Below are 19,309 nucleotides of genomic sequence, written 5' to 3'. Positions count from 1 at the left end.
GATAAGAGCAGAGTTTTACTTCAGTTAATAATATCAGTGATGGAAATGTGCTCCAACTAATTGTCCCTCATCAACGTACAGTACTTCAACAAACAAACAAACATACACAACAAATCAATTAACTGTCTAGCAAATGAAGAAACACTATAAACATCAATTATAACTTTGCTTTGACTGAACTTTGAGGACAGTTAATACACTTGCATTCACAGTGGTGTGTTAAATACAATGCAACTACGGTAGCATACCACAATCCATCAGGATAGTAACAGAGCATACATGAGTGTAACTTAACTCTGTATGTATGACAGGGAAAGACCCCACATGTTTATTAAGTTCAACAAGCTCCCAAGTAGTTTGAAATCTAGCCAATTTAGACTTCAATGACATTAGAAACATCATATAAGACCTTCTTGGGAATCATTTTCACAGATGAAAAAGCCAAGTGTACGTTTAAACATACAGATGCTGAGTAATGAGAATATAGGTTTCTAACTAATGTAATAGTCTGGGGTAGCATGGAGATTGAACTGAATTATATATGATATATTATTTGATATGCCATGAGCCAGGACTATCGACTGACTGGTGGGCATGGGGTTGAATGTTAAAAAGCCAGCATCCAGGAAGAGACAGTCCTCAACTGTGACTGTCCACATAAAAGTCTCTGACATATGAACTGAATTCATAATTGGATATACCTGTGTCCCAAACCCTACACAGTCCTCTCCTGAAATGTGACCTGGGATCCTCTTGGCCTGGGGCCATTTTGGGATTTAGAGATGTTTGTGTATGTTTATGTTAATACTTGTAACTATCTTGTGAGGTTTACATTTACATTTAGCACACATCTTTAGCGAAAGCGACTTACAACAAATACATCTGTCTAAGTAAGTGAATCATCTGTCCATCAGTCATCCTAAGAAAATCTATGCTAGAGCCAGGGGCCATTGGCAGTTACTGTATATATCAGTGGAGGCTGGTGACTTCCAGAATTGAGGAGGCCAATTTTTTTCCGCTTGCTCGCTTCACTCGCGATGGAATGTTCCCTGTTCTTCTTATCTGTCTTTGTTAAAAATTATTAATTTGTGTTTGGCGGTACTGAAGGGATTGGGACACTCTCAGGATGGTGGATGAAGCAGCTTTTATTGCCTGCACAATGGGTCATCAAATAAACAAAACAATTGGCATGAATATCTGGTCCGCCTGCAGCAGCTATTGTCCCTTCTGCTCAGGCTCACCACAACATACTACGTACAATCAATGACATGTCAAAAGCACTCAAACACTATGTCAATCAGACACACAACATACAATTCAGAACAATACTTCATCCATTTCTAATATTTATCCTGCAGAACAGCACTCATACACGCGTGTGGCGGAAAAAGGTACTACACGGAGGCCAGGCCTCCTGTGCCCACCCATTTTCAGTGATTTGGCCAATCACATATTGCCATGAAAAAATTTGCATTACATTGACTTCTATGAGAAACCACTTTCCGACAGGAGGCCTGGCCTCCGTGTAGTACCTTTTTCCGCCACACGCGTGTATGAGTAATAGAAACGGATAGGGATTCTGGCCTGTAGGTGCTTTACAATTGCAATATTGGGTTTTAGCCATGGAAAAGATTTATGAACAAAACGGAAATAATATTAATAAATAATATTAATATAAAAAAAAAAACTCAATTTAGAATTCAGTCCATCTTAATGCAAAGGATATATTTGTTTGTATAGGGTCTCTGATTTGCATAGGAATCAATTACACACTGTATAGATTAGGATGTCACTACCAACTCAGCACATTTCATAATTTTCTCTTGATCCTGACTAAACTCCCCTGTCCCTGCCAGTGACAAACATACCCACGTCAGCTACCACTATTCTACCCACTTCATCTACCACTATTCTACCCACTTCATCTACCACTATTCTACCCACTTCAGCTACCACTATTCTACCCTCTTCATCTACCACTATTCTACCCTCTTCATCTACCACTATTCTACCCTCTTCATCTACCACTATTCTACCCACTTCATCTACCACTATTCTACCCTCTTCATCTACCACTATTCTACCCTCTTCATCTACCACTATTCTACCCACTTCATCTACCACTATTCTACCCTCTTCATCTACCACTATTCTACCCACTTCATGCAGCTACCACTATTCTACCCACTTCATCTACCACTATTCTACCCACTTCATCTACCACTATTCTACCCACTTCATCTACCACTATACTACCCTCTTCAGCTACCACTATTCTACCCTCTTCAGCTACCACTATTCTACCCTCTTCATGCAGCTACCACTATTCTTCACACGAAAGATGGTGCAGAAACTGCATTGCATGTGCTGGATTTGCACTAAACGTAAAACCAAATAAACACATTTCCAACCTTCCAACTTTCTTTGCTGTATCACTTGAATTAATTGTTGCAAACACAATTATGGATATGAGATAGATTATTTTCCATTAAGGGATTATTTTTGGCCACTTGGTTATTGGCCAATTTTGTGAGTGACTGAGGTGATGTTGTCCCATCGACTGTGCTTTTTCCTCTCCACCATTCAACTTTGTAGATTAGTGTAAGTCTCCCCAGGCCTCAGGGTAGAATTTCTGAGCAGTTTTGTTCCTCTCCATCTGCTGAATTTGTAATGACAACCTGATCCACACAGTGTGTAATTAATTCCTATGCAAATCAAAGACCCTATAAAAACAAAGACATTAATTCCAAAATTACATGAACTATTATCCTTGCATTAAGATGGACTAAATTCAGCTCGGTGGTGCCAGTCGGCTAGCAAGTGTTTGGGGATTGACCATTACTTGCAAGTAGGGAGGGACAGCTTTGCCGGCCAGGGTCTTTTTAAAATGTTTATGATTTATTCATGGGTTTTTCAATTTTACAACACAAACACACAGGTACATCACAAACATATATATATAAAAAAAAAAAAAAAGGCAGCATAATAAAAATAATGATAAAAGAAGAACAGTTACAACAACAATAACAACAACAATATATATTACCAAAATAAATGCATAAGTAAAAAAAAACATAGGAAGGGAAAAAATAAAATAAAAGGTAAGTAGGTCAAGGTCAGATACGTAGGTAGGTAGGTCAAAGTCACTGCTAAGTCAAGAGAGGAGGGATAAAGGTTTTTCAGTTGGGAGGTGGCGGGGACATTTTAATGGCATCTATATAATGTGAAAATGGCTGCCAGATTTTGGCAAATTTGAGTAGGGAGCCTCGTAGGGTATGCTTGATTTTCTCCAGCTGCATGAAATGCAGCACGTCTTCAATCCAACGAGATTGAGTGGGAACGTAGGGACCCTTCCAATTCATAAGAATTAACCGCCTTGCCAGCAGAGTTAGAAATGCAACACAATCCTTAACATATTTAGGCAGAGGTAACTCGGCCGGCAAGACTCCAAACATAGCAACAATTGGGGAGGGTTCAATGGGGACAGAGGTGACCTTGGACAAAGAGTCAAAAACAGACTCCCAAAATGAATAGAGAGAGGGACACAACCAAAACATATGACATAGATCTGCAGGGGCCTGCCGACATCTCTCACATGTAGGATCAATGTCGGGATAAATCTTCGCGAGCTTACACCTCGACCAATGTACCCTATGAACCTTACATTGCAGCACCCCATGTCTGGCACATATGGAGGAGTGGTGAACCCTGTAGAGGATAGCTTCCCAGGTTTTAGGATCTATTTCTTCTCCCAAGTCCTGTGACCAGATAAATGTTTTCAGACAAAATTACAGACTTGTAGGTATCTGAAAAAATTGGTTCTTGGAAGGTCATATATACTGTATGTACCAGCTCATTAAAGGAAGCAAATATGCCATCTACATAAAGGCTACTGATGGTGGAAATGCCCTGGCTGTGCCTCAGACTGTAGGTATTATCCAGCACAGAGGCAGGGAATATCGCGATCATCGTTGGAAGTCATGGGTCAGACGGTCCAGGAGAGGAGTAAAGCTATTCCTAAATAAATTGACAAATCTATTAGTTACACAAATCCCTAGGTATGTGAACTTATCACGAGAGATTTTGAAAGGCAATCCGCTCAAGTCACATGTCTTGGCCGCGGAGTTAACTGGCATAAGCACTCTTGTTTAAATGTAGTTTGTACCCAGAGATTTGACCAAAACAACCAAGAATGGTAAGCACCTGAGGGATGGATTTATCAGGGTCAGAGACATATAACAATAAATCATCGGCATATAAGGAAACTTTCTGCTCCACTCCACCTCTCATAATGCCTGGGAATTCGCTAGTTCTAAGTGCTATCGCTAATGGTTCAACCGCTATGGCAAATAATAAGGGGGATAAGGGGCAACCCTGTCTTGTGCCCCTCCCAAGGGGGAAATTATCTGAATAATTGTTATTAGTGCGTACACATGCCATTGGAAGGGTGTACACTACAGTAACCTATCCCAAGTCAAGAAATTTGCGCCAAACCCAAACCTTCTCAGTGTTTCAAAAAGGTAGCACCACTCCACTCTGTCAAACGCTTTCTCAGCGTCCAATGATAACACCAGCTCTGGTACCTTAGAAGAGGAGGGATTGTATAATACATTGAATAGACGTCTGATGTTATAATAAGAGGATCTATTCCTAATGAACCCTGTTTGGTCTATGGATATAATTGAGGGCAGTGTGGTCTCGAGTCGCCTAGCTAGGACCTTTGCCAACAACTTGACCTCGCTTCCGAGTAAAGAGATAGGCCTGTAATTGCCACACTGAAGGGGATCCTTATCTTTTTTAAGTATCAGGGAGATAGTAGCTTGGCGCAATGTGACAGGTAGTAGGCCAGATTCAAACAAATCATTATACATGTTGAGCAAGAGTGGGACCAGCTTATCAGAAAAGGCCTTATAAAACTCGACTGGACACTGGGCACTGGGCACTGTGCAGCGACCTCAGGGCGAGAATAATGTCCTCATCAGTGAAAGGCTGTTCTAAGAGAGATACTTGTTCCGAATTGATGGTTGGAAGAATTAACTAACTAAACATCGGTTTGGAAATACTCGATTCGGGCGCGTGCACGCAGACATAAAGAGCCCAGAACAGCTGATTTATCTTTATTGTATTTTATCTTTACCTTTTCTTTTTACTGTTTTCCCCTGCTGTTATATTCATTCTATATGTTGTTGTATATGTTTTTATATATGTTTTTATATTCACTTTATGTTCTTATTCCTGTTGTAAAGCACTTTGAGCTGCATTTCTTGTATGAAAGGTGCTACATAAATAAAGCTTTACTTACTTACTTACTTACTTACTAGCTGTCACCACATCACACAGACCATATTACCAAAGCTGCAGGACTTCATCAACAGCCTGTTGCAGGACATTTTGGCCTTCAGCTACACCACTGATATTTGGACTAGCAGTGTAAGCCCAGTATCTCTCACCAGTTTAACTGTGCAGTGGATTGATGAGGATTTTACTCCCCTGAGTGTTTCTACAAGCAAAGCCGTTTCGGGGTTCGCACACTGGCCAAGCAATAGTAGGTGTGTTTGATGATATGCTTCAGATGTGGGACATTCCGGAGAGTTCTGTTCATGTTGTGCTCCAGGACAAAGCCAAAAACACAATCAAGGCCATGAGTGAGGCTGGACTCCCTAGCCTGCCGTGTGTCTCTCACACCCTCCAGCTGTCTGCCGTGTGTCGATAAATTAATATTTTCTCTGTTTTAGGTATAAAGCTAGTTTTTTTTAATCAAACATCAATACTGCTATGAAGAGATGGTGATGCTAGAGCTGCAGCTGCTGGAGGAGAGGCAGACACGCAGGAGGATCTGGGGGAAGCACCTGCCAGAAAGCTACGCAAGGCCCAGGCCAGCAGCCGTCTGGACAGTGTGTTTGATGAGTTAGCAGATGAGCAGGCTCACTGAAAAGTGCATCAGTTGGTGCTGCCATTCAGTTAGAGACATACCTTGGAGAGACCACACCTTCTCTGGAAGACAAACAACTGCAGTACTGGGGGCTTTAAAAAGTGTGGCTTCCCACTCTGGCCGAAATGTCACGCAGATACCTCTCAGCTCCGTGCAGTAGAGTGAAAAGAGTATAGGGACATTATGAATGCTGCCTCCTCTACACTTTGCTGCCTAGACTCTGTATATCATAGTTCTTTACATTTCATATCAAATTCATTATCCTGCACATCACTGTGTACTTGTTGACCTGGTGTCCTGGCCTTCATTAAGCCTAAGGAGACAGCATCACTGATACATCTTTATTTACAAAGCCATACTGAGCAAACTCTCCTCATATCTATGCAGTCTCATGTCACTCACCAACAGCTGTTATGATTTTCGTTCCACTAATAGATGGTTGCTCTACCAGGTACCCAGGTCTCACTTGGAACTTGGCAAAGCAACTTTTTCTTATTTTGCGCCCTGGTCATGGAATACCCTCCAGAATACACTACATCTTAATAACCTTGTCTCCCTGGCAGAGTTCAAAGCTCTGATTGGAAATTGTGTGACAGAAATGTGCAATTGCTACTCCTAAGAGGGGTTTTTGCTACTCCTAAGAGGGCTGTTATCTCTTGTCTGTTATTTATTATGTTTTATTCACCAATTTTGTAACTTGTATCTGTACTGGTGTGCTTTCTTGGCCAGGTCTCCCTCAAAAAAGAGATTTTAATCTCAAGGGATCTCCTAGTTAAATAGAAGTAAAAAAGAAAAGGAAAAAAAAGTTATCCGCTGACAGGGAGGAGGGAGGAGATGGGTTGAGGAGTGTTGAAAATGTGGAGAACAATTTCCTTGGGTTACAGGCAGAGGATTGGGTTTTAGAATGGTAATAGGAAGGTTTAGCAGCGGACCAGCTGACCTGGGGGACGATAGATAACAACAAAGTATGACAGGGGAGGTGATGGAAACAGCATGGAATTCGAAGGAGGATATGGACGGGTGTGATAGGGGAGGGGCATTATGTGACCACTTAAGTGAGATGAGGAGTCCTGTACCTCCCCCTTGACCTGAGAGTCTAGGGGAATGAGAAAAGGAGTAGGCATCAGAGAGGGCTGCCGGAGTAGTTGTGGTGTTTTCCGGTGTAATTCATGTTTCTGTGAAAGCAAGGAAGTGGATGGACATTAAACTGAGATTGGACCACTGACTAGCAGTTCCAAAGTCCTCCTGCAACAGTGAGGTTGTGGTCAGTTGAGCATGGTGAATAGATTAGATTAGAACGGTTGCGAGGGGATGTGTAGCGTCGGTGTGTCCTGAGGGATTAAATAACAGGCACGGGGAGGAAGCACACTGTGATATTTGCCGGTAGAGAGATAGAGGGTTAATAGAGGGCAATACAAGATGTCCTGTATTCAGGCCCTCCTCGGTGGACTCAACAGATTCCTTTGTCTTTGTGTCAGGCAAGTTTTTGTGTATTATATTGTCATTATATACCTAATCATATAGCTGAATATTGTTTTGCTTTATGAATACTCCTATTGATGAATCTCTAGCTGACCAGCTAATGCTTCAGAATGTCCCTGGCATCACGGGGCCTGATGATGTCATCAGTGGAGGACAGGGTTGTGTATGATGCCATTCCTCATTGCATTAGTGGATGGGCGGCTGTGGCGCCGGAGGTAGAGCCGCCGTCTAATGATCGCAAGGTTGGCAGATCGGCGGTTCAAACCCTGGCTGGCCACATGTCGAAGTGTCCTTGGGCAAGACACTGAACCCCAAATTGTTCCCAGTGAGCGGGGCCGGCCGGCGCCTTGCATGGTAGCTTGCCGTCATCGGTGTGTGAATGTGTGTGTGAATGGGTGAATGAGAGGCCATTGTAAAGCGCTTTGGATAAAGGCATAGCTATATAAGTGCAGTCCATTTACCATTACAATGAGCCTGTCAAACCGATTTTTACATACTCCACTGAATGTCCTGTGCAGCAGCGGTCCCCAGCCACCGGGCTGAATGTCCTGTGCAGCAGCGGTCCCCAGCCACCGGGCTGAATGTCCTGTGCAGCAGCGGTCCCCAGCCACTGGGCTGAATGTCCTGTGCAGCAGCGGTCCCCAGCCACTGGGCTGAATGTCCTGTGCAGCAGCGGTCCCCAGCCACCGGGCTGAATGTCCTGTGCAGCAGCGGTCCCCAGCCACCGGGCTGAATGTCCTGTGCAGCAGCGGCCCCCAGCCACCGGGCTGAATGTCCTGTGCAGCAGCGGTCCCCAGCCACCGGGCTGCGGACCGGCATCGGTCCATAGGTCATTTGGTACCGGGCCGCACAGAAAGAATGAATAAAAAAAGAATCATAATTGTGTTTTACAATTTTGTGTTTTAGATGTTTTATTTAGAAAAATGAGCGGATACATCCGTTTGTGTGTCTGTGCCTCTTGACACATGTCAAGACACTCGTCTCAGTCACGTGATACGTTATCCCAGAAATTAAGCCCAACCACAAAGGACCCGCGAACTGCAAAAGAAAGGATCTGCGCAGGGCCGTATTAAGCCTTTATTAAGCCTTAAGTATTAAGCTTTTCTGCCTTTCTGTGTCCCTGGGCTATCTGTCTCACGGGGGCCCTCCCGTGCGCACAAGCACACCCACACACCCACACCCACCCACCCACAAATTGTTCAGTCTGTCCTCAGCCATTGATGTCCTCAGTCTATGTTTTATAATCTCCAACTTCCAGAAGGATCTTTCCGTGCTGGCATTGCTGACGGGTAACGTCGCGTATTTCACTGTTGGAGAGTTTACCGAGTTGTGTGAGAAAACGTACCAGCAGGTCTCTTTATAGGCCCTGTAAACGTACCAGCAGGTCTCTTTATAGGCTCTGTAAACGTACCTGCAGGTCTCTTTATAGGCCTGTAAACGTACCAGCAGGCCTCTTTATAGGCCCTGTAAACGTACCAGCAGGTCTCTTTATAGGCCCTGTAAACGTACCTGCAGGTCTCTTTATAGGCCTGTAAACGTACCAGCAGGTCTCTTTATAGGCCCTGTAAACGTACCAGCAGGTCTCTTTATAGGCCCTGTAAACGTACCTGCAGGTCTCTTTATAGGCTCTGTAAACGTACCCGCAGGTCTCTTTATAGGCCCTGTAAACGTACCAGCAGGTCTCTTTATAGGCCCTGTAAACGTACCAGCAGGTCTCTTTATAGGCCTGTAAACGTACCAGCAGGTCTCTTTATAGGCCCTGTAAACGTACCTGCAGGTCTCTTTATAGGCCTGTAAACGTACCTGCAGGTCTCTTTATAGGCCTGTAAACGTACCTGCAGGTCTCTTTATAGGCCTGTAAACGTACCTGCAGGTCTCTTTATAGGCCTGTAAACGTACCTGCAGGTCTCTTTATAGGCCCTGTAAACGTACCAGCAGGTCTCTTTATAGGCCCTGTAAACGTACCTGCAGGTCTCTTTATAGGCCTGTAAACGTACCTGCAGGTCTCTTTATAGGCCTGTAAACGTACCAGCAGGTCTCTTTATAGGCCCTGTAAACGTACCTGCAGGTCTCTTTATAGGCCTGTAAACGTACCCGCAGGTCTCTTTATAGGCCCTGTGTCTCTGCCGCAGAGCACTGATCAGTTTGTCTATGATGACATAGAATGCCTCTACACAAAATGTGTTCACCAGTAAGCATATGGTCAGGCACATCGGAGTCATCTGATCGGGGCTTCCTCTTAGCCTGTCGAGTCGTAGCAGATCTGTATTCTTGTGACAGTGACATCGCCTTTGCTTTGGATTCAAAGTCTTTGAACTGTGGGCGCAAATCTGATACAAAGGCTAGGGGTGAATTAATCAATTCCACAGTGGTAACTAGGTCCAACTCAACATTCTGGAGGGCTTCCATGCTTGTGGGCTGAAATCGTTGCAGTATTGTGTCCCATAAGATAGTTAGAAATGCTATTTCCAATCGGCCCATTTTTTGGGCCAGGGACCTTGCCTCATTACGCGTGACAGCATTTTGCGTGTCATCTTCTGCTATTTTGGTTAGAGTACTGTAAATATTTCTGTAATTCAAACTAAGAGCCTTTGTGGCCTGTGCATGGGACAGACCATCTTGTTGATAAGAGTCCTTTCACTGTCTCGATACGTTTATTCAGCCCATTCATTAATATTTTCCAGCGGCCAGGCGAGGCTGAGAAAAAGAAAAAAATGGATTGGACTAATCTAAAAAATAAATTGGCCTCACTGCAGCAATCTACACTGCACACTCCTACTAGGTTCAGGGGGTGGGCTGCACAGGGAACCCAGTCAGCAAGGGGGCTTATTTCCTGAATACGAGCCCTCAATCCCTTGTATGTCCCTGACATATTCGACGCGTTATCATAACACTGCCCCCTGCAATTTGTCATGTCAACATTTATGTTCTGTAGGACATTTGTAACAGATTCAAAAAGGGATTCGCCCGTATGACAAAACATTTTTAAGAAATCGCTCATAGATTTTGCCCTCCTGAGAGACATAACGCACCACAAATGTTAGCTGGTCTATGTGACTTAAACTTGGGGGTAGAGTCAACAATTAAAGAAAAGTACTTTGCTTTCTGCAACTGAAGGATTATTTCAGCTTGAACCCGTTGACCCATTAAACTGATAAATTCTTCGCAGACGTAGGAAGATAAATATGAAGTTGTCCCTCTGCCCTTGTTCCCGTATTTTTTTATATGCTCTGCAAGAAAAGGGTCAAATTGGCTGAGTAGTTCCAAAATCCCCAAATAATTGCCATTATGGGAAGAACCTAAAACGTTGGTGTCTCCTCGAAATGCAAGGACACGTTCTGATAAAAACTGTATGACTGCCACAACTCTGATAAAAACTGTATGACTGCCACAACTCTGATAAAAACTGTATGACTGCCACAACTCTGATAAAAACTGTATGACTGCCACAACTCTGATAAAAACTGTATGACTGATGTCGACTTGCCTTGAACAGCTGCGGACAGACATCTGTGCTCTTGACGTGTATTGTTTTTGTCTCGCTGACATTTCAACATGGATATCAGACCACCATCTCAAGCTCGATCTTAACAAGACTGAGCTCCTCTTCATCCCCGGGAAAGCCTGCCCTCTCCAAGACTTCTCCATCACAGTGGAGAACTCTACTGTAACCCCCTCCCTGACAGCCAAGAACCTTGGAGTGATCCTGGACAACCGACTATGCTGTGCGGAGAACATTGCTCCTGCAGATTCTTCCTTTACAACATCAGAAGGATATGACCATTCCCCACCAGAGAAGCAGCACAACTGTTGACCCAGGCACTGGTCATCTCCCGCCTTGATTACTGCAACATACTCCTGGCTTGACTCCCCGTTCCACCATCAGACCTCTGCAGGTCATCCAGAACGCTGCTGCCCGTCTGGTGTTCAACCTCCCCAAATACTATCATGTCACCCCACTCCTTCGCACCCTGCACTGGCTCCCGATAGCAGCTCGCATCAGATTCAAGACCCTGGTGCTTGCATACCAAGCAGCTAAAGGGACAGCCCCTGCCTACCTGAAGGAAATGGTCACCCCCCAAACTCCAGCCCGTTCACTGCGCTCCTCCACCTCTGCTGGCCGACTGGCCCCACCACCTCTACACCAACACGGCAGTCATGCTGCCCGATCACGTCTCTTCACAACACTGGCTCCCCGCTGGTGGAATGAGCTTCCCACGGCTGTCAGAACTGCAGAGTCACTAACCATCTTCCGTCATAGACTGAAGACCCATCACTTCAGGTTACACCTTAACTGCTCCTCCTGAGACATCTACTGCCCCCCAGCACTGCGTCTCCTGAGACACCCGCTTTCCCCTTTACTGTGTCCCCTAAAAACTTCCATTTGCCCCCCCCCCTTGTACTATTTCTCTGTTTCTCCAGTGTCTAAATCAAATTAAAAAAAAATAAAAAAGAAGGTGATAGAAGAAGGTTTTTCCTTCTATCAATGGCCCCGGGCCTGAGCTGGATTACTCTTCCTGCTACGACTGGTGGATTGATGATTCACTCGCTTAGTCAAATGTATTGATTGTATGTCGCTTTGGAATAAGGCGTCTGCTAAATGCCAAAAATGTAAATGTAAATGTAAAAATGTCTTGAAGATAATTTTGGTTTTCATATCATTTTCTCCGCCATCTTGGAATGGATCTCTTATCCTTGAACACCCTATAGAGAGATGTGTACCACGCATGTTCATAGGCAATTTTGGACCAACAGTTGATTTTAAGTTTACCTGCTGTTGCTCATTCCTGCACCTGAGATTCAATCGTAACACCTTCCAAGACATACTGTGCAGTACATACAGTGATGATATTATGATATAGAGTAGCCACCGAAGCAAAAACAAAACAGCAAGTTCCTCATAACTTTCAACAGGGACATCCTGTAAGTTTCTGTTCTTGTAATGTACAATAACTGATGGTAAGGAAACTTCAATGGCACATCAATTATTTCCATGGACAATGCATGATTTAAAAGGGCAACTGGGATTGGTACCTAAATTTTTTTACTTTTACTTTATGTTTAATTATGTTAATTATTATGTTAATTATGTTTAATTCTCATGATATCTATTGATTCTTCAAGAATATAACTTAGAAATGCCTAAAAAAGGAAGCTGTATAGCTTCAAAATATGGTTATTGGTTATATGGTTATATATTATCATGTTGAACTCATGGAGGGTCAGTTCTTGCATCCACATTTGTCTAAGAATTTGAGTGGTTACATTTCACCAGCCTCATCCCCCAGCTATCCACCTAATAGAAGAGTCAGAGTGACTGCTTTGTTGTGGTTTGAATCCCAGATTGCTGATTTAAAATGGTTCAGGAAATGCCCAATCATTAGTAGAAGTTATTATTTACAAAGGGAAAGTGTTGACAGAGAAGTAAAATATGCTACTATAGAATACATATGAAGAGGATACATGTACTGTTTGTATAACCACAGTGTTCCTTATCATCTCATAAGGAGAGCCATGAAGAGCTATGAAGTCATGGAACCTACTACCAACAAAAATTATAAACGTGACAAGTAAACGTATGTTCAAAAAGTCAATAAGGAAACACCTGGGTACAGCAAACCTGTGACAGTAGATGGTGACGCACCGTAAATGGAAATGTGTAGTCCTCTCTAACATGGTTGTAGTTTGTTCTATTTTTATGTACTAGAATAAGTGTTTTATATTATTCCAAATGTACAATTGTATGATGTATGATATATTGTTATGTTTGATATTTGTAATTTAAAGTTTATGTTTTATATGTTAAATGTTATTTGTAATGTATGGTTTAAATGTGGACCCCACTAAAAGTAGCTCATGCCTATGGGTATAACTAATGGGGATCCTTCCAATAAATAAACAATAAATAAGTAAACAAACAATAAAATCTCATTAAGTGCTATTTACCCAATTCCCGCATTTATAGCTTGCAGCTGTATGTCATATATACAACTTTCCTGAGCTTCCTTGGCTCCATCTGAATAATCTGTAAATGTTATGAAAATCTATAAAGGTGATGGATGTCCTTTGACAGCTTGTGTAATCTAACATGTACTGTATATATTTACTGTCAGAGCATACTGGCTTTGTACACTTCAGCCTCTCGGGACTACCTTAAATACCTCACCATACCACCTTTTAAAAGATGCAGAACAGATCTGAAGATAAGAGGTAACTGCCATAGGTTATTTCTAATATTTAAGTGCAAATGATCATTTATTGGTTTTATCCTTTTTTTTCCTTTCTCAGATTTCTAAGGGAGCCGACTATGTTGATGTGATTATTGTGACATGTGTGGCCTTCACTCCAAACACATTAGTGGAATGCCATTGGAATTAACAAGGTCTATGTGACATAGGCTGGACCTTTACAGCCCCCAACAACTTAAAATAATTGGTATTTGTCCCGTTTTATTTGTTGACTCATCTTGCCATCTGGAAGGATGAGTCAATTTCATTCTTGACTGGTTCTTAGAGAAAATGTCATATATGAATTCAGGGCAGCATCTCTACAGTTCACAAGACACCACTGAGCAACTGTTGGAAAATAAATTCCAACATTATTTTATTCGATACATTAAAACATAGAGTAATAGCATTCAGGCCATTCAGTTATCACTTAAGATTGTTGGGTTGTAATGGAGCAACAATTTTACAAGGAGATTGTGATTGCATTTTTTGGAAGCATAATCAGCCTATTATTATCGAGGGTCCAATATGAATGTCTAGCCTGACTCAAACCATAACACAGGGCACTTTATTTACGCACACGCTGTTTCAAATTTTCTGCAAATAGCCCTCTGAAAACCATACATTATTCGAATAGCAAATAATGCATTCTGGGTAAATTACCTGAGGTGACATTGGCAGAGGTGGTGTTCTCACAGCGCTCTTTCTCCAGCTCGATCTCATTCACCACTTCACACATCTGCACACACAACACCTGCAGGGGAAGGAAACACAGAAAAGAAGGTTGGTATCTACCATTTTCACATTCCACACTTAAAAGCATTCAGAGAAAAATAGATGCATGGCTTTTATAAGTAACTTTTATGGCTTCTCAGTCCTTCCCCCTACCAAGCATGCATATAATATTGCATATAATATTGGCCAGTCAATCACGAAGTGGAGGAAGTGGCCAATGAGTAATAGTGCGATTGTTCATCTGTGTCAATGGATGCTGACAAACACGAGCTGACAGTCACTGGCTGAGAGCCAGTGGGTCAATGAAAATGTGTAAGACCGTGGAGCAGCTTGAGAAGGTCAGTGGAGATGGAGCACTCGGCAGAGAGAAGGGGAGAGAGAAAGAGAGAGTAAGGAAAAGGCAGATTCACACACAGAGAGAGAGAGAGAGACAGAAAGAGAGAGTGACGGAAGAACCAGTGAGATGAGCACAAGCATGCCACAGTCACATTGTTCATGTCAAGTGAAGGAATGAAGGGCAGGGTGCAGAGCAGTCTAGTCTAGTCACACCCCCGAACACACTACAACATGTTCACCATGCCATCACACCCCAGAACAGTCTACAACATGTTCACCATGCCATCACACCCCAGAACACACTACAACATGTTCACCATGCCATCACACCTCAGAACAGTCTACATCTTCACCATGCCATCACACCCCGAACACACTACAACATGTTCACCATGCCATCACACCCCAGAACACACTACAACATGTTCACCATGCCATCACACCCCAGAACAGTCTACAACATGTTCACCATGCCATCACACCCCCGAACACACTACAACATGTTCACCATGCCATCACACCCCCGAACACACTACAACATGTTCACCATGCCATCACACCCCAGAACACACTACAACATGTTCACCATGCCATCACACCCCAGAACAGTCTACAACATGTTCACCATGCCATCACACCCCCGAACAGTCTACAACATGTTCACCATGCCATCACACCCCAGAACACACTACAACATGTTCACCATGCCATCACACCGCAGAACAGTCTACATCTTCACCATGCCATCACACCCCAGAACAGTCTACAACATGTTCACCATGCCATCACACCCCCGAACAGTCTACAACATGTTCACCATGCCATCACACCCCCGAACAGTCTACATCTTCACCATGCCATCACAGCACAGAGCAGCTCCCTAGGTGATCGCCAGGGTTCATTCTTAATGCATTCCACAGCTTTAAAGCATCAGGCTCATTACTGTGTAATGATCTTGTCATAAGTATGCAATGCACAACTCTGAACCAGAAGGAATGTAAGTAAAGCATTATTTATATAGCGCGTTTCGTACATGAAATGCAACTCAAAGCACTGTAAACTAGGTGCATCTTTGTATTTTTTTTAAAGCATGTGCAGGAAGGTACAAAGCAAAATATATATTTTTTGACACTGCTGTATTGAGCTTCCACCTGTACCGAAAACAAATTCCACCGACCTAGGTCGTGTGGTCATTAAACGATTCATTAATTCATTCAAAACATGTTGTTGGACTGTACACTCAAATTGTACTAAAAGAAGACTCTGTGAGACCATCTGAATTGCATGATGAATTGAATGTAAGAAGAAATTACATTACAATTTAGGCCTATAGAATGCAAGTACAGGACTATTAAGAGTTGATTAAATAAATGAATGGGGATACGGTAAAAGGTCACTCAACACTTTCGCTGAGGTAACGCGGGATGTGTATTTTGGCCGTAAGGTAGCAGTTTCACTCAACATGAAAAACAAAACAAAAAATCCCCTCTGTAACCTCCCCCCCCCCCCCCCCCCCACTGTGCAATATGAGAAACTACTGTGCAATAATCATGGAAATAGTGCAATGTTCTATAACCCTGCAATATGTTTACATTCTTGTGTTAGGTTCATATACTGTATATGAGTTACTAGTTCATATGTTTATATATTCATAAAAGTACATCGTTACATGCTAACTCCCCCCTGTCTATATACCCCCCTGTGAATAGGCCATATAGTGTATAGAAGTATAGAAGTTCACATAATAGATTCATTATACATTCTCAGATGCCTACCGCTCACTTATCCCCCTATTTATTTCCCCCCAATTTATGTCTCATTCCTTTTTTTTATTATCTTAGGACTGTGTTTGTTTGTTAGCACCTAGGGCTTGCATTTACATTTTGTTGTACCTGTTACAATGACAATAAAGATCATTCATGCCAGCAGCATTTTAGTGGAACCATTTAAAAGTGCCGCAATATCATACAAGAGGCTTTCATGACAGTCCATAAACGTATTGTCATTGAGACTCACGCCCAAATTAATAGGGGCGGCTGTGGCGCAGGAGGTAGAGCTGCCGTCTACTGATCACAAGGTTGGCAGGTCGGCGGTTCGAGCCCCGGCTGGCCACATGTCGAAGTGTCCTTGGGCAAGACACTGAACCCCAAAATTGCTCCCAGTGAGCGGGCTGGCGCCTTGCATGGTAGCTTGCCGCCATTGGTGTGTGAATGTGTGTCTGAATGGGTGAATGGGTGATGGGTCTGATGGTGTTGTAAAGTGCTTTGGATAAAGGTGCTATATACTGTAAGTCAGTCCATTTATAACATCATCCAGGGGATGCAAACCTATAGTAACAGCAACCTTTGATTTGATTGATGTACAAAATGTCTTTCAAGACATCTAATTTGTACACCCACTTACCAAGAGTGGGCCGCTGTGTATGGGTCTGAGGCACAAAGACTGTGCACTCATAGAGAGAGCATGTGCGTGCCGGCATGTGTGCATGCATGTGTGTGTGTTTGAGTAAACACCATTCACTGTATAAGTCTAAGCTTAATATAGCCCGCATACATAGTATTTTCTGCAACAAAAAACAAAGCTGTTTTCACAGCTGTGTAGTATCAGGTTGAGGCACGGCTCACAAAGCTGCCAGTCATCAGGCATCCTAGACCCAGCCTTAAAGGCATCTTAGACCCAGCCTTAAAGGCATCTTAGACCCAGCCTTAAAGGCATCCTAGACCCAGCCTTAAAGGCATCTTAGACCCAGCCTTAAAGGCATCTTAGACCCAGCCTTAAAGGCATCCTAGACCCAGCCTTAAAGGCATCTTAGACCCAGCCTTAAAGGCATCTTAGACCCAGCCTTAAAGGCATCCTAGACCCAGCCTTAAAGGCATCTTAGACCCAGCCTTAAAGGCAATAAGGAGAATGAGGCCACTCATCTTAAATTCTCTCTCTCTCTCTCTCTCTCTCTCTCTCTCTCTCTCTCTCTCTCTCTCTCTCTCTCTCTCTCTCTCTCTCTCTCTCTCCCTCTCTCCCTCTCCCTCTCCCTCCCTCTCCCTCCCTCTCTCCCTCTCTCTCCCTCTCCCTCTCTCCCTCTCCCTCTCCCTCCCTCTCCCTCCCTCTCCCTCCCTCTCTCCCTATCTCCCTCTCCCTCTCCCTCTCCCTCTCTCCCTCTCTCTCTCCCTCTCTCTCTCCCTCTCTGTTAACAACACAGGCAATAACCCTGAGAAGCAATTATGTTAGTCAAGCAATATAACAAATACACTGTAAAGTTGTATGTCTATACTCATGGAAAAAACAGCTCAGACCAACCCCCACTGAGCTCATGCCCCTGTGTTTACCTCCACATATCCCACTGTCTGCCCTATCTGGGTCTGAGTCATCCCTACCGGCCTCTCCGGGTGAGCAGACCCTAATACAGTCATCATCCCTAGATCCCTGTACACATAGCTACTGTCTCTAACCAATTAGACTGGAGAATCCCACACATCCTATAGCAATAACGACCTCTGTAGCCTGGGAGACAGGGGACACATCTGCTTCATCTGTCCAAAGGAGGGAGATGTACTGTAGCGTTCTGCATCAAAGCCATGCAGGAAGAGGCATGATTGGATAGTAATACCTGGTCAAGGGCCTCACAAGAGGGATTTGGGCCTCAAGATCTAGAAAAGCCCCGAAAGCCTGGGGGAATCTGCCATGCTGTACGCACTTTATTAACCTCGTCATGCTGCCTTCCTACTGGAGTGATTTCTTATCTCTCCTGAAACCCCACCCAGAGCCAACTCATGAGTCATCTGGTCAGTCCTAAGGCTATGGTAATACTGGACGAAACTAACAACATTTCCTCATCAGTAGGGAAAACAACAGGCTTAATAACAGGCAGTGTAACTGAGTTTTGGGCTGTGGACTGGTGAGGATCAAGCGTTCTTTCTTGATCGCATGGGGTTTAATAGTTCATTTACACTACGGCATCCCTTCAGTAGACAGGGCAGCCAGAGCACACAGAAACTAGACTCACAACAACACAGAGTGTTGGCTTGACAGAGGGATGTGATTTAGGGGGCGGCTACAACAGAGGTACAGCTGGGTGCGCGCAGGAGATGGAAGTGATCTGGTCGATAGCTGGCCGCCAGCGCTGACAGTGGAGACACTGAGATAAGGCTTGTGTTGTATACCATAAATGGAACTCAACTCAGCTACAGAGTGTTGTGTTAAACAATGCATCAACGTGACAATCACGCTATCAATCATGTTTCTCAATCCCCCTCTCTTGGATGAAGACACATATATATATACACACACACACACACACACACACACACACACTCTGCCTCTTGGAGGTAGATAATGCATGGACACCTGCCAAGTTGGTGGTTTGTTAGAGCAGATCTATAGTGATAGTTGCCAGGTTGCCAGGATGTTGCCAGGTTGTCTTTGACTAGCGTCATTTCAATGTCTAATAAACCACAGGAGATACAGACAAGAGGAAAACAACTGTAAAACCTGATTACTGTGTGAGCTCAAGTACAGAGTTTCTTCTCATCATACAGTATAGTTCAGTGGACACAGGACAGCAACATCTAAATCATGCATGCCTCCTGTGACTTTTATGCGC

The 19,309-nt window shown here is 43.5% G+C and overlaps 1 protein-coding gene across 1 annotated transcript in view; it reads right to left on the bottom strand.

Annotated features, from left to right (window-relative positions):
* The window catches only part of vipr1b (vasoactive intestinal peptide receptor 1b), a gene marked incomplete at both ends in the record, with an annotated part of 70,288 nt that extends 55,415 nt beyond the window's left edge, over nucleotides 1–14,873 (bottom strand). The window contains 2 exons of the mRNA XM_080548904.1: nucleotides 14,305–14,395; nucleotides 14,865–14,873. Of these exons, the coding sequence (XP_080405030.1) occupies nucleotides 14,305–14,395; nucleotides 14,865–14,873 (100 nt within the window). The remainder of the gene's footprint in view (nucleotides 1–14,304; nucleotides 14,396–14,864) is intronic.
* Between the last annotated feature and the right edge of the window lie 4,436 nt (nucleotides 14,874–19,309).

The sequence above is a fragment of the Nansenia antarctica genome (genome assembly GCF_963989245.1).
Source record: "Nansenia antarctica genome assembly, chromosome: 19".
Taxonomy (NCBI): domain Eukaryota; kingdom Metazoa; phylum Chordata; class Actinopteri; order Argentiniformes; family Microstomatidae; genus Nansenia; species Nansenia antarctica.
The sequence above is the reverse complement of the archived record's forward strand: the minus strand, read 5'-3'. Positions and strand labels throughout refer to the sequence as shown.